General features: G+C 47.8%; 1 protein-coding gene across 2 annotated transcripts; it reads right to left on the bottom strand.

Moving 5' to 3' along the window:
• Nucleotides 1-397: 397 nt before the first annotated feature.
• Nsfl1c (NSFL1 cofactor) lies at nucleotides 398-21,574 on the bottom strand. 2 transcript variants are annotated; one of them, XM_047541000.1, is made up of 10 exons: nucleotides 21,398-21,573; nucleotides 18,940-19,037; nucleotides 13,126-13,200; nucleotides 11,071-11,076; nucleotides 10,333-10,498; nucleotides 9,606-9,698; nucleotides 8,133-8,242; nucleotides 7,638-7,775; nucleotides 2,293-2,457; nucleotides 398-803 (listed from the first exon to the last, which is right to left on the bottom strand). In XM_047541000.1, exons 1-10 carry the CDS (start codon nucleotides 21,500-21,502, stop codon nucleotides 641-643), a joined length of 1,119 nt encoding a protein of 372 aa, XP_047396956.1. In that variant the 5' UTR covers nucleotides 21,503-21,573; the 3' UTR covers nucleotides 398-640. The 2 variants fall into 2 exon arrangements, with proteins under 2 accessions (XP_047396956.1, XP_047396957.1); XM_047541001.1 differs by lacking the exon at nucleotides 11,071-11,076 and having other exon boundaries at nucleotides 21,398-21,574.
• Nucleotides 21,575-21,594: the final 20 nt, after the last annotated feature.

Consider the following 21,594-nt stretch of genomic DNA (forward strand, 5'->3'; position numbering starts at 1 on the left):
GTCCCTCTACCTAGCTCCTAAAACAGGCGTGTGCACATGAAGCTAAAAAGCAATGACCACACAGAATTGCCAGGGAGTGGCCTGGGTGGTAGGGGGCAAAATTCACTTTGTCCTGAAGGCATGCCTGCAGCTCTGACCTCACCCCACAGGGCCCTTTGCTGCAGTAGTTTTATAGTGACATATGATATATTCTTGTGCAGCAAGCAGTTGCAAAGTCTCTTCTCACCCCTATCCCCAATAAAGGGGGGAAGAGCCTGCGAGGGCTGTGGATGTGTGTTGTATGCCAGTGATTTTTATGGAGGATAGAAGCAAAGTGTCATTTCCCCCGCAAGCCCCCAAGATACGATTTATAGCAATCAGTCTGCTTCAATGGGAGAGATTCCATACAATATGCTGGTGATATTTCTTCAGTTTTTTTGGTTGTTTTTTATTTTTTTCTTTAAAGTCCATTGATCGTCACAAAAACCCAGGAAATGCAACTAAGAAGAAAACAAATGTCCAACCGAGATCTAAGGACCCAGAGCAACGGAGGAGACGTGGCACCGGACCGCTGGGTGTGCACGGGGGACAGGAGGGCTGACCCCACGGGGCATGGCTGCAGCGTGGAGACGCAGGAGGTGGTGAGGCAGCGGCCAGGTGGCTATGTTAACCGCTGCACGATGACGGCATTGAGCAGGTTGGCTTCCTTTAGGGTCTGGTTCTCATCAGCCAGCTCTTTGTTTGGGAAGGTAGTCATGAGGACAAAGCTGGTGGCAGCCATGGCCGGTCGGGCATCCACGATGAAGAGCCGGATGTCGCTGATCCTGGAGGAGTGGGGGTGGTGCAGGTGGTAAGCAGGACCCTCCCTGGCGCCCACCACCCTGCTCTCAGGACGAGCCCTCCAGAGCCCCTTCCAGCACCGCAGCCATGCCGTCCTTGGGAAGCATCGGCCAGTCCCTCCCCTGCTTCCCTGGCACGAACACCAGCATCCTTGGCGCGCTGCCCTGGCCTGCCCTCCGCCTTCACCCTCTTCTCCCCTTTTCAGTTATCAGGCCGCGCTCCCTTCCTACGCTTGGGTCTCCCCAGAAGCTCCCCTGCCTCCCTTCCTGACCACACCGTGGGCCTCTGCTGGAAAGCCACCTCTCCCGGCAGCCTCGCCTACTCCTGGTTCCCATCCCCACCTTTCTCTCATGAGCACGATCAAGTCTGTAAATAAACACGTCTGGAATGCTCTGATTACTGTCTCTTTCTGTGGACCATGAATTCCACAGGGGCAGACAGGTCTCTCTTGGGAGGTACTCAGAACTATCTTTCAGCACTCCGCAGGCCAGGAATTCCTCCTCCACATGCTGCTTGTGTCCTAAACCTGGTATGAGAGTGATGTCATCTGGAAAGAGCCCCCTTCCCCTGGAGTTTCCTTCTGCCTCCAACCCCTGGCTCCTGTGCACCTACAGCGAACCCAGTGCAAGGCTTGGGTGTGCCTGGTGCAGCCCGAGACTGGGGCGCAGTAGCTCCTCACCCACTCAGCCCAGGCTTCCACCTGTGAAAGCAGTCCTGGGGTTTCCGAGTGGACTGAAGCTGAGGCGAGCAACTCAGGTCAGTGAAATGGGCCACGCCCTTTCAGCGAGCCTCCTGAGGCTCCGGCTCACCCCTGGGCTTAGCCTGGTCAACACCCAAGGGGTCAAACCCTTCACTGGTCCCACATATGGTCCTGGCTTGGCTGGCCCATGACTGATGAAACTTAAGACACCCCTACTCTTAAGAGAGGAGCTGCCAAGTACCTTTACTGGTGACAGTCCTCCAGCAACCCCCGTGCTGATATCTTCAGCTCTGGTTGCCTCAGTTTTTCCATCTTACTCGCAGAGGACAGTTTGGCCTGAGCAGCCCAGATGGCCTGAGACAGCAGGTATTCCCAGAATTCCCAAAGACCAGATCCAGAAAAGTCTGAACAGCCTAGTGGTTTTCAGAGGCTCCAGGGGGAGGTGGAAGAAGCCAGGTGGGTGAGGTGTGGGCCCTGCACCTTCCCCCTCCACCAACCACAGCAGTTCTAATTTAACCTCCTCTATACCTGGGTTTTGGCTTGACACTTCCTATGAACAAAGAATCTGGTGGCTTAAAAACCCCAAGGATGAGGAACAAGATGCATAGGAGGGAGTGAGCTGTCCTTGGCACCCAATGGAAGAGTGACAAAGGCTTCAGACTTGCTGTGCCCCTGCTCCCCTGCCTGGGGAAAGCCTGCTCAAGCTCAGAATAGCTTCCTGCTTCCCAGGCTCCAGGTCACTGCTAGCAAAGTCAAGCCAGGTGACACGGTACCTGTGGCTGTGGTTAAACTTCTGCACCAGCCTCCCGCCATCAGCAAGCCGGATTTGGATGTTTGTGGTAGGCTCTGACTCGTTGATGAGGATGGAAGAGCTGGCTTTGGCTTCGTTTTCCGCCTGCTGGGCTGGAGAGCTGGTATTCAACACCTGGGGTGCCGTGCTGAGGAGAGAGGAGCACATCAGGACAGGTGCTGGGAGGGAACTGTCATCTCTGCTTGCTAGTGGACATCGACTGTGCACCTGGCCTGTGTTTGGTGCTGCTGATGTAGAGACCAGGACAGAAGAAATCTCTGCCCTGCGGAACTCACCAGTCCAGGAGAATCTACCCTCGTGCTGAGTCTCTGCTGGCCCCCTCTCCTGAGCTTGGGCCAGCTCCTCAGCTGTCCTCCTCCTCAGGGTCCTCACCTGCACAAGGGCTTGAAGGAGGATGCCGAGGAGGAAGAGATGGGCTCAAGACCAGAAGAGCCACAGCAGTTGAGGGGAGCGCTCCATGTCTGCAGCAGAGGCAGCCTTGGCAAAGTCCGGCAGGTGACTGGTTGGGATAGGATCTTCAGGCCTGTGACCCTAGTGCGACCTCATTCACACGTTCTCACACTCATGTGCCAATTATGAGGGTGAGGGGGGGCAAGATTTCCCAAAGGCCAGCTGAGTGCCGGGTCTGCAGGGCTGAATTATGCAAGGAACAGGACACGAGGTCTGCCAGACTTCTGAAATCACACCTTAGAAGTGGGTGGACCAGGGTCTGAATTCACCGACTAGCTACGTGACCTTGGACAAGTACTCAAGCTTCCTTAATTTCAACAAAGGCAGTAGTGGGACTTTTTTCCCATGGTGTGCGGAACTGGAGATTGAACCCAGCAGCATCACAGGGCACTAGCATGTTCAGGGCCTTGAGAGAGGAGCAGTGAAGGCATCTCACTGACCACCAGGCCCTTCCTGATGTTACGCTTACTAACCTGCAGCAGGAGTGTTTCAGGGAATCCTGTTTGTGAAACACTGTCTGGGAACATGCAAAGAGCACAGAGTAATCATTCTTTCTGTCAAAGTGAAATATGTGCTTAGGGAATACACATTGGAGTTCAGAGGAGAATGCTCGCCGCATTTATGCATGAGGAACTCTCCCGCTCATCCGCCTCCCAGCACACGGGACTCAGACATGGGCAGGACACATGGGCAATCGACCACAGGCCTCAAGAGATGCCTGGAAATAGTGCAAAGTGCTGTAAATGCCTCACATCTTCTGAAGCTGTTTTGTTCACTAGTTTAAGGGCACTAGGCCAACTCTATTAGACTATAGGCAGCAGATTCCTCAAGTTAAGAACAAGTCCAAGTACCCATGACAAGGCACTCATGGAAGCTACTGCCCACCAGAAAGGGGACAGTCCCATTTCCACTCAGGCCTAAAACGAGGAGGAGGTTGTTTCAAAGCACTTGACATCTGCTCAGGTAGGGTGGGGGAGAGGGGACCGGAGTGCCAATTACACCTACTTGGGGCAGGCACTGTTTATGGGACCTTCACACCACACTGTGAGATAGATGTTATGTCCACTTTACAGATGAGAAAACAGAAGCACGTGTTGTGGACTAGTTCTAAAACTTTTAAATACACAATGAACAGCTTTCTCCCTCTATACATTTTGTGCATTCCCACCAGCTGGGACTTTGTCAAGCTTTCCTTTCTATGGTTTACTTCATATAAATACTTGTATTGAAAATGGCTTCTCAAACTTCTCTGCTCCTAGGGATCCGATGTGCTTGTCATGTAGGAACTGTGTAACCCTCAGCAAGTGACTGAACATCCTGGCACCTCCATTTCCTTCTCTGAAATGGAGATCTTCCTCTGACCCTGAATCTCCTAGGGCAGGCAGTCCAGCGAGTGGCAGCCATTATTACCAAGGAGAGCTGGTGTGTATGAGATCTGCAGTGGCACTGTCTGCCCTCTGGTCTCGGTTCTACCACTAAACTAGCAGTGTGGCCTTGAGAGGGTCACAAAACTTCCTGGGGTCTCAGTGCTTTTGTGTAAAACAAGGAACTATTCTGCTGGGAGGGTCAGATGAGAAGGTGTGTGTAGAGGGCAGAGCATGGGACCTGACACCAAGGGTCTTCCGCACCAGGCGGCCCTGAGCTCCCTTCCCTGCACAGCCCCCTGCAGAGGCTGCTATCTACCGCTGGAAGGCCGAGGGAAGCCTGAAGCACGGACGTGGCTGCGTTGCTCGGACACACCAAGTGGTGGAAGGTGGCGGCATGATGAACACGAGCGCTGCTCATGAAGCACCTTCACCGAGCCAGGCCCGGCACTGCGCACTTCTACACAAGAACTCACTCAGGCCACAGCCTGTAAGAGCGGGGCTCATCACCTCCACTTCTCAGGTGAGAAATGGAGGCGCAGTGGGGTCAGGCAATCTGCCCAAGACACCAGCATTGGTCTGAGGAGGAGCCAGGATACAAGCCAAGCTGTCTGGCTCTAGGTCCTGTGCTCTTTCAACATCGTCACCTTCTTGTGCCATGCCCTGGAGTTAACAGATTAAGGCCTGGGTTTCAGAAGCCTGACCCCAAGACTCGGATTCCTCCTAATGTAGAGTTCAGTACAATCTCCAAGGCTGACAAAATAGCTACAAATATGCATGGTACCAGGCATACATTAGAAGTACAAATGTGTCTACGTGGCTGTGCGAGAACACCCATGACACCTGGAGCAGAGACTGGAGGGAACCCAGGGTGGTACTGACCAGCAATGTGGCCCTGGGCAAGCCTGACCTCTCTAAGCCTGAAGTCCTTATCTGTAGAATGGGGATCAAAACAGGATTAAAGGAGATGATTCATGGAAATGATTCACAGCGCCAGCTGACAGGGGAAAATCCTCCAATAGCTGTTTACTATCTTTCTTCAAGATTATGCCCTGTCATGTTGCCTGAATTCTGGACCAAAATCACTTGGAGACGGTGCTGTCTACCCGTGGGCTATAAGTGGAAGGTCCCCTAGGAGGTTCTCCCAGCCAATGTTGCTCTCAGGGGGATGGAGTGGAGGAGGAGAAACTCCAACCCTGGGCTTCATGCTTCTTCAAATAAGAGTGAGACACTCAAAGAGCATCAGTCCAAACTGCTCTATTTGTTGTGCAGGACAGACACACTCATCTGTCCAGAGGACCTACCTGTATTTAGTTTCCTGAGAACTGCTCCCACCTGGGTTACAAGAGTGAGGGCACTTCACCCAGAGCTGGAGAGGCTGAAGCAAGTCTTAGAGGCACTTCTAGTGTCTCCAGCAAACACCGTGAACATCATGAGTCACAAGGAGAGCCTCAGTCACCTGTTTATTACCTTTGCAGTGGAATAAACTGGCATTAAGATACTTTCTTGTCATAATTTCAAATCCTGAGACTCAGCTGGGCCTGGTGGTACATGCCTGTAATCCCAGTGACTCAGGGGGTTGAAGCAGGATTCAGTTCGAGGCCAGTCTCAGCAATTTAGCAAGACCCTCAGCAACTCAGTGAGACTCAGGCTGTGGCCTGAGTGAGTTCTTGTGTAGAAGTGCGCAGTGCCGGGCCTGGCTTGGTGAAGGTGCTTCATGAGCAGCGCTCGTGTTCATCGTGCCGCCACCTTCCGCCACTTGTCTCAAAATAAAAAAGTGACAAGGACTGGGGATGTGGTAGAGCACCCCTGGGTTCAACCCTCAGTACAAAACAAACAAAAATAAAACAAGAACAGAACTCTAGCTGGGTGCAGTGGCACACGCTTAAAATCCGGCAGCTTGGGAGGCTGAGAAAAAAACAAAAACCAGGGCTGGGGCCGTGGCTCAGTGGTGGAGCGCTTGCCTAGCATGCGTGAGGCCTGGGTTTGATCCTCAGCACCACATAAAAATAAATAAGTAAAATAAAGGTACTGTGTCCACCTACAACTAAAACAAATATTAAAACTCCCCCCAAAACCAAAACAGAACTAAAAAACAAAAACAAACAAAAGTCTCTAAAAACCTTTGTTTCATAAGTTGCCATAAATGGCACATTTGCTGCTCAACTGAAGTTTTCTTATAGTGCACCACATCTAGAATGATGGAACATCATGGATTAATAATAAACGAAAAAAATTATCAGGTGCTCTCCAAAGCTCCACCACAGCTGACATGAAGTTCACCTGGGAATGGCAGCCCCCCACGTGGCAGATGAAATGACAGCAGGCTAGCTAACCTATTCAGTTTCGGTAAGTCACAATCTGTTATTGCCTAACGCCCTGAGCTCTGACCCTTGCTCCTTGGCATGGACAGTCAACAGGGAGGTAGGGGAAGACAGGCGAGCACCAGGCAGAAGCTGAAAGGGCCTCACTGCTGCAGACCAGGCTCTGAGTCCTTCCTATGGCAGCAAGGAGAATGGCAGAGAGGAGGTCCTGCTGTGCAGAAGCAAGGCAAGGAGTTCCAATCCTGGTTCTGCCACACACTAGCAGGTGCCCAAGGGCAAGCTAAAAGCCCAAGAGCCTGGGTTTCCCTGTGTACAACCAGGACAGTACTGGCAAGGGAGGATCACTATACCAAATGCCTTTCACATGCAACAGTTCCTTCAGAAAAATACTGACAGAGTGAACCCATGGCTATGGTCAAAGCTCAGTGGGACCCCAAGAGAAGGCAGCCTGCCTATAAGCTGACTGAGGCCCTGGTGGGAGAATGCAGGCGATATTAACCAATCAGATCCCACTGGGAGTTTGAATGCAAGACAGAGAATAACTGTTGGCAGAGGGTAAAAAAGTGAGAAGACAAGGCAGTAGTAGAGGACACAAGGCAGGAAAGTCACGGAAGAGAGGCAGGCAGGGCCAAAAGGGAAAGGATAAAAGTTGCTGAGCTGCCACAATGGTGGACACTAGCCTGCACAGGGGCCAGCAATGCCCTTGAGGGTTCCTGGATCCTGAGCAATCTACCAGGAGGCCTGGCTGAGTGGGAATTCCTTATCGCCTCCAGAATTCCCAGTTAAGGTCCTAAGCCTTTGAGAAGATGGCACTTTCCCCAAACACCCTGGATTACTGAGTCAAACCAGACAAGGACGTTACGCCTGCTGCTCACTGTGGGCAGTGCTCCATGTGCATCAGCTCCTTTACTCCTTCTAACAATAATCCTAGGACGTAAGGACTCTCGTTAGCCCAATTTATAGCTGAGGAAACAGGCTACCCAGTCCAAGGTCAAGCAGCTACAAAGTAAAGAAAGAGACACTTAAATTGAGGGTTGTTAATCCCAAAGCCCACATTCTCCATAGTCTTCCTCCCATTAAAATAAAATCTGAACAAGTCTGTAAACAGTAAAGGGCTATCCACAGTGAGGACACAAGGTCTGCAGGGCCTGGCCAGTGTTCTTCCTTACCTGCCCAGTTTCTGGCCCTCACCAGTGAAGGCTTTGAAGGCTCCCTTGGGCTTCACAAAGTCCTCGTCCCGATGGTCCTCCATATCCAAGTTCACCTGTCCACCATGCGCTAACCTCCGCAGCTCAGCCGGCACCTCCCTGAGGGAAAAGGCAATGCTGGGGCTTGCAGAGTGCAGGATGGCAATGCCCGCGACAGGTAAGGAGAGGGCCCAGGGCAGGAACCTGATGCTCCACTGGCTTCCTGTCTACCTTCACCTTCTCTCTTGTCTACTTCGTCACACAGACACCTATTTCTTATTTGGCCACTTGGCTTTGCTCCAGACCCAAAGGGGAAAAATGAACACAAAGCTTTTGGAGCAGATCTGTTAATCTGTATTTTAATTGTGCTAAACCTGCTTCAGAACACTTATTTCTCAAATCATAAATGTTCTGCTTCTTCCTTTCCTATCATCTCATTCACTTATTTGTAACTCAAAGAAGGGCTTTTCAGCTCACCCTCTGCGGATAGACTCCAGAAACTGGGCATTGGCTGGATCTTGGTAGCTTCTGAGTTCACCATTGTCCAGGCTGAATCCACTTTTCCAGAGCTTCAGCACTACATGAACCTGTGATGACAGGAGGTAAGCCGTTGTTATTATTTTTGGTACTGGTAACGGAACCCTGGGTACTTTACACTAAACTACATCCCCAAGCTCTGTTACATGTTATACTGAGACAGGGTTTTGCCAAGTTGTTGAGGCTGGTCTTGAATTTGAGATCTTCCTGCCTCGGTCTCCTGAGTTGCTAGGATTACAGACATGCCACCATGCCTGGCAGGTGGTAAGCAATTAATACATTGACAGGAACCTGGAAAGCACACTGATTTGAACCTGCAAATCAGTAGGCTTTTACTATTCCACCACATTGTTATTAGATAAGCAAACATATGTATAGATGTGTGCAAAGGGTAATCGACCAACAACCAAGCAACAAGCACTAACCTAAAGAAAGGTGACACGGCACAGTTTAGGGCGTGGGCATTGTATTAAGGAAGCCTGGGGCTGTGTCCTGACTGCCACTTTAGTGAGATGGCCTGAGCAGATGACTCACCTGAAGCTGTGGACTGCTCCTCTGTAGGACTGCCAGTGGGCTGGTATGCAGCTAGCATTCTGCTAACTACCATGGCAAATCTACTCATAGACTATTTTGCAGTCATTAAAAAAATGGTATCTACAATTTTTATCAACAAGAACTCCCTATATACATTCGCAGAAATGGGTTCTAGAAGGCTAAAAACAAATGCCTTGGTAACGGCTGCCACAACAGGACAGGATTTTTTCTTTCATTTTGATTGACTTTATTTTGGAACAAAACAAAATGATTTAGAACAATACATTTTAGAAAGTAGTATCTGGGCTAGGGTTGTGGCTCAGTGGTGGAGTGCTTGCCTAGTACGCTTGAGGCATTGGGTTCGACTCCCAGCACCACATAAAAACAAAGAAAGGTAGTGTGTCCATCTACAACTAAAAATATTAAAAAAAAAAAAAAGAAAGAAAGTAATATTCACAAGGTTATATGAAATGTTTGTGGCATAATATTTAAGTTTTAAAAAGATTAAATTTATCCATATGGTATGATTACAAATTACAGGGGGAAGGACCCTATGCATGGGGGAAAAAGTTCTGGACAGAAATAAGGCAAACCAGAGAATCCCAGATACAATGTCCCTATGCCTGAGATCCATGGAATGCCCAGAAAACTTCATTTGTCCATTCCCTTGCCCCACCTCTTCTTACCAGCCCCTGCTCAGTCAGATGACAGCCACCCCGGTGAGCCCCTCTATTCAGACCACACAAGGGCACTATCTCTATAGAACCCCCTTTTAGAGGCTGCTGGTTCACATAAACACACAACCTATCCCTTCTTGAAAGAAAAAAAAAAAAAAGCAAAATAGCCCATAGGCTTCCCTGCGAAGGCGGGCACACTCACGTCTTGGCTGGAGTGTCGCCTCCTTTCTCCCGCCACATAGGCAGACTCTTCCTCTGGTGCTGCCCCAAGGCGGTAGCCACCACCTGCAAATGGCTGTAAACGACAAGTTCATAATCACCTGGTGATGGGGCTTCTTAGATTCAATGACGTGTTGTAGGCGAGAGAAAGAAAAGAGGACAGGGATCCTGACCATGCTTATTCACTACCGGATGCGCTTTCTCTGAGTATTAAACTCAGTGCCTACAGGGCCAGGCACTATGGCATATGAATTAAGTGGCTAGGATTAGGGTGAAAATGGGAAAGGCGAGCAGGTGTCCAGCTAGAAGGAACAGCTGCCATTAAACTCTAGTTAATTACGGCCATGTAGGGATCCAGGAGCAGTATAATTCCAAAGCCTTTTTCATATCTCCAAGGGCGAATTCAGATTTTATACCAAGTTGGTGGCAATTAAGTCAATTAGGACAAAATAATGCAAAATACGCAGTTGGTCAAATTGGAAAGACTAAGCCCAACACGCCTGCAGGACCTGATCTAGATCACAGGCCAAAGGTTTGCCCCCACTGTGGCTGCATGTTAAAGAGTGGAGGAAACTATATTAGTCTTCTACATAGGAGACCAAGTAAGCAAATGAGGGGAAAAAACCAGTCACATCTAACTGAATGAACAGTCTCCTTCTCCAGGAGGGACCCCAAGTCCTGTGGGCATAGACAGGGACCCTCATGCTCACTCTAGGTTTACTGGTCTCTCCAGGGCTCTTGGTCACTCGTTCCACAGCTACAGCTCCATGTTCCTTGGCACCTTTAAAGAGATCATCCACCAGCTCATTGGGACTTTTCTTCCGGGGAGGGCCAACAATCTGCTGTCCACTTCTCTCCGAGCCCCCAGCATAAAACCTGTGTAGAAAATAAACTTCTAATACCAAATGCACATCGAAAACAAACAGAGCATGTGCCAGGTTCTGGGCCCAGTGCTGGGCAAAGGGCACAATGCTCGTCTTAAAGGAACTTATTGGCTAGTTGGGGACACATACACAGAGGCAGGCAGGCACAATGCAATGTGAGCAGCCATGACATCAGTAAGGGGACTCGGGCACAATGAGCTGGGGAGGACAGCCAAGGCTTCTTACAAGGGCATCTTCCAGGCTGAGTCTTGAGGATGAGGTTATCAGGTGAAGAGATCAGGGAAGGGCATTCCAGGCATGCACGGCACCATGTCAGCACAGGAGAGTGCCAGCTGGGACTTGTCCATCTGGAGGCCAGCACCTCTCCAGGAGGCAGCAACTACAGTCCTAGTCAGATGACGCTACCTCTAGTAGCTCTGGGTTAATGGTGGCAGTGGCGTGGTTAGTATAAGCAGCTAGGTTCCAGCACTGGCTCTGCCACTGTGACCTGCGTAAGCCAGTGCTCTGCTCTGTACACTTTCCTTGTCTTTGAAATGAAAGGGAGGAACCACATGCCCTACCTACCTGCTCCTTAAGTCAGGGCGGTGAGGTTCAAATCAGCAGATGTATGCAAAAGAACAAGCAAGAGTAATGCACACATGAGGGGGTGTGACAGCACCGAGAGCTCCCCCAAGACTCACCGCACCATTTTGGTGACGTACATTGGAGGACCAGAGGAGATGGTACTGGAGAAGGCCAGGGAAGCTCAGATCTCAACTACGAGCCCCGACACACCCACACCAGGCTGTGTAATGGGCTAAGACTGGCTTAAGATTAAGTTAGTAGTTTTTTTTTACTTGAGCCTGAAAACCAGTTGTCAAGTAGCTGCTTCCTTATCTCTTATTCACAAAACCTAGGAAAATTACTCCCAATCCTTTAATTCCTAGAATTCATCTGGGAATGTGAAGTGAAGCTTATCCTGAAGGGCAGTGTCACTTCAGGTCTGAAATACTGAGGGGGCCAAGGGAGTTATGGAGGTGAAGTAATGGAAAGTCTGGACAGGAATGGTGGAGGCCATTTAGGAGCTGAGCATCACACACTTGGTGACACTACCTTTTACTCAAGGAATATAAACCCTAAAATTAACACACGTTACAGAACTTTGTATTTAAAAGGAAGGTTCTGGGGAACACAATACAGATGAAACAGGAGAACACATATAATTCCCTAGCCCTCTTGTTAAAGACTAACCACTGTGAGGAAACTGCATTTCTATAACCATTATTCTACAGAATGTGTCTTAGGAATATTTGATAGAATGAGGCAGACCCATGGAGAACCAAAACCCGTAAAATGAGGCTAAAGCCAGTTTTATTCTCATTCAGTTCAGGTAAAGTTCTGTTCAACAGCCTATAAGGTTTTAATCAAAGGATCTCCAAGCCTTGGCTTAAGAACTGGGAGCCTGGGATCAAGAGCCTTAGGAAAAATGCATGCTCTTGACCTGGTATTTCCATTTCTAGGAATTATTGTAAGAAAATCATCTGCAATTTGGTCAAATATTAATACACAAAGATGTTCACTGCTCTGATATTTACAGTAGTAAAGAAACTGGAAATAGCTGAGGATGTATCTCAGTGGTAGAGTACTTGCCTAATATGCTCAAGGCCCTGAATTCAATCCCCGGTACTGACAAAAACAAAAACAAAACACCCCAAAGCAAGCAAACAAAAAAACTGGAAACAACCTAAATGTTGGATAGTTCACATGACAGATTATTATTTAGCCACTGAAATTACCAGGTGTGGTGGCACATGCCTGTAATCCTAGAGACCAGGGAGGCTGAGGGAGGAGGATTTCATGTTCAAGGCCAGCCTGCACAAATTAATGAGGCCCTGTCTCAAAAAATAAAAAGGACTTGGGATGTAGGTCAGTGGTAAAAAGAAGGAAAACTAATGAAGAATTTCAATGACATGAAGGGTTTAAGACCTAGCATTAATCCAACAAAAGAAAAACAAAATCTGACCTTCACTGTGCAAAATACAACATAGAACAAAGACCCACTGAGAATATACCAAAAATATTAACTGTAGTTACCAAAGGGTAAATTAATGTTATGCTTTACATCAGTCCATATTTTCCACAATGGACATTAATTTTATTATGACATTCCTAAAAGTTAAAAACAACCTGTGTGTGTATGTGTGTGTGTGTGTGTGTGCGCGCGCGCGTTTGTTTTGGGGGAATATACATTTAGAAGTCTATTATTCTATTTATTATGTGATGTATTGCTTTACCTGTAAAAAGAAAAAGTTGGAAAGAAGTACACTGCAAGTGCTGACACCTGGTTGTCTGTGTTGATATGATGAATGACTTTTTCCTTTTGATTTCTTCCCTCCCCTAATCGTCCTCAACAAATACACATTTTAAAGAACAATTTAACAAGACAAATCCATAAAACCACAAAAAGTAACAGGGGACAGGGATCACCTCTAAGCCACAGGGAGTAGGAGTGCCGTCAGGATGTGCCCCCTTCCCAGAAGTAATGACTAACAGTGACCGAGCAGGTGTTCCATGTCCTGTCCTAGGTGATCTAGGCACCACTGTGAACTTCCTGTGGGTTTTGCCCCATCCAAAACTTACCTCTGTCCCTCCTCCTCCTCCTCGTCCTCATCTTGGTCATGAATGAGGTCTCTGAAAGATGTCACCCTATTATCACTGGAGAAAAAGAAAGGAGTAAAATGATTTCAGAGTTTAAAGAAAGTGACCCCATCATCAGCTACAGAGTGTAGAAATGGGATGAGAGAGATTTTTTGTTTTTGTGGGATAAGAAGATGTATATGGAAGAGGGTTAACCCCCTTAGGCTTATATGTAAAATAGTGTGGCATTTACTTCTTCAAAGCCACACAGGATTGAGAATAAATTAAAAAGTGATATTGTGAGGTAAAATGTAATCTAATTTAAGTTGTCCTGGGCAGGGGGCAATGAGGTCTTCACTATGTTAAAAGCACACCACTGGGTAACTGTTTTCATAATTTAAATTTTAAGCACTGAGGGAATGCCTGTATGCCAGGCACTGACTAGCCCTAGGACTATACAGATCATTAGACAGCTCTTACAAGATAGTAGAATAGATGGGCCAGGCAGTCACCATTAAATTCTGTGCTAGAGGGATACAGAGAAAGCATGTGGGGCCTCGTAAACATGGAGCCTCTTAAGGGGGGATGGGGGGGACACCAAAAAATACCATTCCAGGCCCACCCCCTCAATCTAGGGACTGAATCTGGGGCGCTCTACCAGAGCTACGTAGGTCCCCGGCTGAGTTTTGCTTTTATATTTTGAGACTGGGTCTTACTAAGTGCTAATGCTGGCCTCAAACTTGCAATCCTCCTCCAAAGTTACTAGAATTACAGGCATGTACACCACATCCTGCTTAAACACCATATCTGGACCAGTGACAAAGAACTGGTGGGCAAGGGGACTGAACAGCATTACAGGGAAGCTGCATATGCAAATGTACAGAGTAACACTGTAGGACGGAGGAGGATCCAGGAAGTAGAAATGAAATGAACACGTGGGTGGGCAGCCTTGGGAGAAAAGAGGCCCTGTCTGCTTCTGCTGCAGGTCAATAAAGAAAAGGTGTTTGTTAATACTTAAAAAAAAAGCAGTGTTGTGCAGGGTGAGGTGGGGAGAACATAACAGAGGTGAGAGGAGGGTGAACTCTCTCCTCTGACGCTGTCTTATATGGCTACTTTCTTCCTAGTTTAGAACTGTTCTCAAAGAACAGGCTTAGTTTTTCAAGGACGATAAGATGCAAGTTTTATAAAGATGAAAAATTTCTGTATTTCTCACAGGAAAAAAATAGTTTTCTTAGAATATGGAGGGAAGAGGGTAATAGAGGTTTCACGAGGTCAAACAAACAGGAGTTGTTTATAAAGGAGAAAGTTCCAGCTCCATCCTGAAGATTTATTTTAAGGAGACAACTGGAACTTAGAGGCTCTGAGCTTTCCTCAATAAGAAGTGAGAGGACAAAGACCAATCTCTACAACAAATACAGTCCCTGCTTGAGCAAGCAGAGCAAACTCTTGGGCATTCCTTCAGCTGAACACAACATGGTCCACAAGGATCAGCGTGCTGACATCTGTATCGGTGCCCAGACAGGCTCTCCCACTCACTCACCTTCCCTGTGTGGGGAGTTCAGAGAGGGTCAGCCCAAAGTCTCCACCAAAGATATGGCCAGGAGAAGAATCCATGGGAAAAACCCTCTCCTGTTGCCGAACTCTTTCATATACACACGTCTGCTTGAGCAAGTTGCCTGCTCTGGTTCTGGCTGTAGGTTTTCTCCTCCCCACCCCAAGTCCACACATCTAGATTTTGAAGGTATCTGACAGATTCTGGTATCAACATGTGTGGATCCAATCCCAAGTCTGCCTCCTATTCTGGGATCTTGGGCATACTACTTAAATTGTCTGTCTTCATTTTCTCCTGTGTAAATGGTAATAATCTCAGCATGAGTCTCCTGGGTTTCTGTGTGAGGTTGGGGTACTGACCCTATGTAGACAGAGTACTTTGCATGTTGTGACATATTTAAGTACTTCTCTTGAACAGCAATTCTCAAAGCATGATCGTTGGATCAGGAAACATCAGCATTACCTGTAAACCTGTACACTGCGAATCTTTAGGCCCCACCTTAAACCTCCTGAATAAGAAACTCTGGGAAGGATGCCTGGCAAACCAGCTTTAAGAAGCCCAGCAGATAATTCTAATGCACCCTCAAGTTTGAGAGCCACCATTCTGGAGTAATGCTTTGAAAGTCACCTTATGGCATGGCTGTCCTGGGCACATTACCTTTGTCAGATTCCTCCGTTCTATGGTCTTCACAAAATGTCTCAAAAATTTCCATTTTTTTGACCATAAAACTATATTCCCCAAAACACTAAAAATTTAAAAAGCAAACAAAAAACCCCCTAAAACTGTATTCCTTAGACTACCCTGGAATCCCAAAGAAGCACAGAAGCTCTTTATTAGATTATATTTTCTGCTTTTAATCGGGTCATCTTTGTTCTGTGTGGCAGTATCTTCCTGTGATGATGGAAATGTTGTATCTGTGTAGCTACTGAACAGCTAAAATGGGGTAAGTGCAAACAAATAACTGAATGTTTTATTTAATATTTTAAACTTAAATAGCCACATGAGACTAGTAGCTAACTTACTGGACAGTATAATTTTAGAAAATCCAACAACTGCAGTCCCTGAAATCCTAATAAATTACATCTCTTATTAGTTGAAAGAGGAAAAACAAAGGTAGAAACTGTTACCTCTTGCTTGACCAGTGTACAGGGGACAGAGGTGGGAGGTGCTGGGCAGTGAGGCAGTATGTGGCAGGAGAGGCAGCTGTGGACTTAGACAAGACTTTGGCCTGACTCTTCAGTGCAGCAGCTGAGGTGCTCGACCCATGACACACGAACGGGGAGCAGACTGTCTACTTCCAATGCTGCTGACAGGTGTAAGAACACCGGTGGGAATAGATGGAAGAGCTGGACCGACGGTGAGTGTTCCTGAAAGCCCGGCCCTCCCACTTCCAATTTGCTTAGGGAGAGAAAATTTAGTTAAATACCATGAATAGTTCAAGACAACAAAGGAGATGTCACCCAGTAGTATGTGGATACGGTCAAAGTGAATGAATAGTTGCAACTGGAGTTCTGAAGACTAGGACTGTGGAGTGCTGCTTAACAGAGGGGTGGGGATGGCGGTGAACATGGAGGAGGCAGAGAGCAAGAGTGTGGACACGTGTAGGTGAGAGGCTCAAACAAAGGCAGAATAAAACAAGGCAGAGCTAGGATGCCAAAGAACTCAGTCTGGTTGGAACAAAGGACGAAAGAAACAAAGAAAAGCGGAAAAGCCTAGGAAGGCAGGTTCAGGGCAAACTCTGGAGGACTTTGGTGTCCACAAGGAGCAGCAGTGTGCTGCTGGGGATGAGAGCCGAGACGCTGGAAGCAGAACAGCCCTGACCTGAAACCCTATTTTATACTGTGTGATCTTACAAGTCTAGCTCCCGTGTCCTCATCTGTAAGATGGGAACGGTAACAGCACTCTCAACTCACAGTTTGTTGTGAGGACTAAAAAGAAGTGTATGGAAAGGCCTAAGTCACAGTCTGGCACCTACTGAGTGCTCAATAAATAACCAACTGTTATCACTGAGGATTTTACACCTCCTCCCATGGCAAGTGCTAACCTTTTTTATGTCTCCTCCTTCAAGAATGTGATATAAGCTATGGACACTTTTACCAGAAGAGGTACCTGCCAAAATACGCAAAAACTTGTGCCTACAATTCCAGTTAGTGTGTAGAGCTTCTCACGTCCATCCTACAAACTCCTTCAGGAGGAGTTCACAGGCTCCACGTCACACATCCCTGTCCTAGAGTGACAGGAGCTCACTGCTTGTGGTTACATGGCAGTGGGTGCACCATGAATGGAAGGTGAGGAGATGACAGCAGCAGGTTAAGTACTCTGCAACAGCCAGGTCGGGGGAAGGAGGCACTTCTCAGGTCCCCTCTGGGGTGCTGGTACAAGTATGGCTTATCCTGAGAATGCAGTTGACACTTTCCTCCTCGACAAGGACGATAACGAACACACCATGCCCTCCCTCTTCCTCTTTCTTGGCTTCACCATAGTGCATTACCAAGCCCAAGGCTTAACCAAGGCAATCAGACAAGGTCTCTTGGGCTAAATGTGTGCTAGTTTTTTATTCCTTTCAGGCTTACTGTTAAATCCTATTTCCTTGATTATTTTACTTTTATGCTTATTTTTAAACACACATATTTGCTGTGGTATGAGACAGGGTACAAAGAACAAAGATGAGAATGGACACCAAAATGATAAAAATAAAAATGAAAATAGAGATAAAGCAAACTGTGCTCTACGTGCTATGTAAGTACTGATTCATTTAATTGTGTGGCAGGCACTACTATCATTTCCATCTGACAGGTAAGAAAACTGAAGGATTGAGATACGTAACCTGTCCAAGATCACAAAGCCCTGAGGTAGCAGAGCTGGGATTTGAACGTGCAGTTAGGCTCCCGAGCCCTTGCTCTAATAAACACTGTCTTGAGAGGACTTTGGGACTACTACAGAGGAGAGGAGTGTACCTGTGACTGGCATAGAGACCAAGTTTCTAATTCTCTCCCTTGGTATTTCTGACATACCAACATATAACAGTGACTGGAGGTAGATAACAAAGGTTCATCAGTAACCTCTACCAGCAGCTGCAAGAACGGCCCTTACCCTAACAACCACAACCCAGGCAGTAAAACCCCAGTGTGCCATCACCAACACCTTGCAGCTTAATACTGCAAACAACTCGAAGATCACCTTCTTATGACCTCTCTTCTCTCCAGATGGGAGGCTGAGAATGATGTGAAGGGAGCACTGAGATTTGGACCTAGTATTCCTGCTTCAAAGGGAGATGTCCTTAAACCTCAGACGCACTCAGAAGAAAGATCATCTATCACATCATGGCAAAGAAAGATCCTTTTTGCATTTGGGGTTGAATTCAAATCCAAATAAAATTTTCTGGCTAAAACATAGGCCAGAGTAGATGCAACCAGGCTAAACCAAGGGGAACATCAGAGTTCAGACACTTCTGTAGGAAGAGGTTTTGCCTGTTTCCTGAAGACCAGCACCGTCCCACTCTGTAGCTCACAAGAGTGATCTGCTATGGGAGGCAGGGGGCCAGGAAAAGTGACGCAAATGGGATCCCAAAGGTTAACACTGTCACCTCCCTAAATCAACTTGGGAAGAGGTAGGTTACACAAGTTAATTTTATACAAGACTTATTTTCTCCTTTCTTTTTTCTTTTTTGGCTGCCCAGGGAGAGCATGCTATACCAGCACTCACCCACTACATTCCAGTCCCCTCTTTTCATTTTGAGACAGGATCTCACTGAATTGCCTAGGCTGGCCTTGAACTTGTGATTCTCCTGTCTCAGCCTATGAAGCACTTGGGGTTACAGGTGTGCGTTGTCACTCTCTAAAGACTTCTTAACAGCATTAATGGCCATCCCAAAACACTGAAGCAGCATTTGGCCTAATCTTTTCACATGTACAATGTCTTGAAAGGAAGTCCTTTGGCTTCTATTTAAAAACCTCAAGAGATGGAACAGTCACTCCTTGTGTTTCATAAATAAAAGAAGAATATAAGGCCCCTAAAAATCTTAAAAATAGATTCTGTAGTTTCTCTTAGAATTAAATTATATCAACACTCAGGTAAGAGTTAAACAAGACTCTGTGCAGGAAATGATGAGGTTTTCAGGGAGTTACTAGTCACCACTTGGTCTAATTATCTTACTGGAACCCAGTGGCCCACATATCCAGGTCTGAACCCTCTGTCAAGTCAGAGAATAGCTCCTCATCACTGCTGGAAACACTCATGTAGCAGTAAGTGAAGTTGGCCCTTACCTGGGGGCTGTGCCTCTGGATACTGAACTGGGGGTTGCCTGCGAAATGGTCACAATGTCTTCATCCCCTCCGTCCTCGTAAAAGCTCGCTAGTGCGATCTGAAACAGAGAGGTAGTACCTTGGGACCCTTAAACCATCCTTCACCTAATATGTATCTCATTTGAGCACAAAGGAACAAAAATACAGATACAGCCCACACGTACAGCCGGCTTGTGTCTGGGGTCATAGAAAATTAAGACCAAAAGATAGTAGACGAACTGTTAATCTTCATATCACCCGAAGGCAAGAAGGAAGATCGGGGTGGAAGACACTCTTCATTCATATTTTACAAAGTACAAGCAGCATTTGTTTACTGAACATTTATGTGCCAAATTGTTTTGAGTATTTGACACATGTTAATTCGTTTATTCCTCACAGAAACCCATGCAATTAGTACTAATACTGTCTCATTTTATAATTGATACAGAAGCACTCTGAAGTTAAGAAAATTGCCCAAGGTTAGGGTTACTAAGGAGTAGAGCCAGTTTTGATCTCAGGAAGTATGCTCAGACCCTCACTCTTAAGTTCTAAGTCAGGAAATGTGGGGTCACTCTTCTTTCTGAAGCAGTTTTTTTCTTTCTTTGGTACTGGGAATTGAACCCAGGGGCTTTACCACTAAGTCATATCTCCAGTTCTTTTTGTTTTTAATTTCAAGATAGGGTCTACCTAAGTTGGTGATGCTGGCCTCAAACTTGTGAACCTCCTGCCTCAGCCTCCTGAGTTGCTGGGATTACAGGTGTTGACATTGTGCCTAGTTTCTTACTCTGTGAAATGGGGACACCTGTCCCATCAACCCTGCACACTGGATGAGACGATTCATTAAGATTTAAGCACTACCACATCTTAGCTCTACACACACAGAAGGACTATATAAGAGTCCTTTGGCCATTTGTGACTATATGTCTCACCAAATCAATTATAGGCATTTACTAATCATTTCTTTATACTCTGCACAAATAAATAAGAAAGAGCACTGAGATCTACAGAGACGAAGACACCACTCCTATTCTCAAGGAGACACTGAGTGTACAGACTCAGTGTACAGGAGGTACACTGTCATGGGACATACTCAGCCTGTCGGGGAGTAGTGTGTTATCTGGGAACTTGCATTGAACTGACATTCAGAGAGCCTACATTCAAGTCCTGGCCCCTGCTAGGTAAGTCACAGCATATACCCGAGACACTTTCTCCACCTGGAGTGAGAGAATGAGACAGATGACCTGTTGACCATTACATTATGTTCTTTCAGGGAGAAGACTTTCTATTTTGCACTTCTGCTCAGCACAGGGCCTTTGTGCTGTGTCTGTACAGGTATGTGATGCTTTAACTCTTACATATGGGAAGCAATTTAAATGGTGGAGTCGGCAGATCCAGTTCAAATCCCAACCCCACTACTTACTGGCTGGGTGACCTTGGGCATACTCTTGTCCTTTGGGATGCTAATTCCTCACCCATAAAACGGGACTAGTCTTTACCTGTCTGGTTAGAATCAGATAGAACTGAGTTCTCCACTTGGAGAGCCAGTAGGGCCTTCCATGAGCAAGTCACTTAATCTCAAACCTCAGCTGCAAAACGTGAAGGTTAAATGACATAAGACACGTAAAGCAGAACAGTGCCTGGCTTGTGGTAAGTACTCAATAAATATTAGTCATTCACCATCATCTACCTAAGACGTGGGCTGGCCAAGAACATTTATGCAACTCCTTCTATAATTAATTACTGAGAGCTTCTTATATGCCAGGCATTGTTCTAGGCAATGGGGACTCATCAGTGTGCAAAAATCCCTGTCTCGTGAAGCTTATCTTCTTAGTCAACAAGTGTTTAATGAATACTTAGTACGTGCCAGTGAATTAAACAGTAAATTCTACGAAGCTCTCATTTTACAGATAAGTTAACTATGGGGAAGAGGCTCCAATCTTGCGCCACCTCCCCAGAGGTAGTTTCTCCCAGCATTAGGTAAGAGGGGGCGTGGGCCAACTCCAGGGCCAGGTTCTTCCCTCCACCGCCGCCAAGCCGCGGCGACGGAATTGAAGGATCACGTCATCCGGCGCGCGGTTCCACCCTGGAGCCGGTGGCTCGGACCCGCCGGGCCTCCGACCCGCACCCGGCGCGGCAGCCACGCCCCCAGGCGACCCTCTCCACGCCTGCTGCGGCGGTGCCCCGAGTCCAGCCGACGCCGGGAGCCAGAGAGGCAGAGGGGGAAACAGCTCCGGCAGAGCAGACCAGGGCTGGCCCGCGGCCCCCGACTCTTAAGCGGGGCCGGCGACGCGTGGCAAGCGGCCCCAGCACCGTGAGGCCTGGGTCGGGCCCCGACCAGGCTGGGATGACTGTGCGCTTCGGCCGCCTCGGGCTTAAAGCGCCAAGCGCCCGCGCCCCGCAGTCCCCCGCCCACCCGACGCGGCCCGCCTCGAGGCGCTACCTGCAGGTCCCAGCCGGCCGACTCGAGGAAGAAGCGGGCCCGGTCCTCCTCGGCGCCAGTCACCGCCACGAACTCCCTCAGCGCGTCCTGTCGCTCCGCCGCCATCTTCGCCCCGTGCGCGTCTCAAACCGCTCCGGCCGCCGCCGCATAGCCCCAACCCTGCTACCGCGTTCCGCTCAGCGGTCGACACAGCCCAG

This window comes from Sciurus carolinensis, chromosome 2 (assembly GCF_902686445.1).
Source record: "Sciurus carolinensis chromosome 2, mSciCar1.2, whole genome shotgun sequence".
Lineage (NCBI taxonomy): Eukaryota > Metazoa > Chordata > Mammalia > Rodentia > Sciuridae > Sciurus > Sciurus carolinensis.

Bases quoted from the DNA above. Each gene is read 5' to 3' on its own strand.
- Nsfl1c (XM_047541000.1), bottom strand. From the start codon at position 21,502: ATGGCGGCGGAGCGACAGGACGCGCTGAGGGAGTTCGTGGCGGTGACT. The intron at 13,201-18,939 runs GTAAGGGCCAAC...CTTTTTCTCCAG, and splicing joins TCCAGAGGCACAGCCCCCAG to TGATAATAGGGTGACATCTT. The intron at 9,699-10,332 runs GTGAGCATGAGG...TGTCGTTTACAG, and splicing joins GAGAGACCAGTAAACCTAGA to CCATTTGCAGGTGGTGGCTA.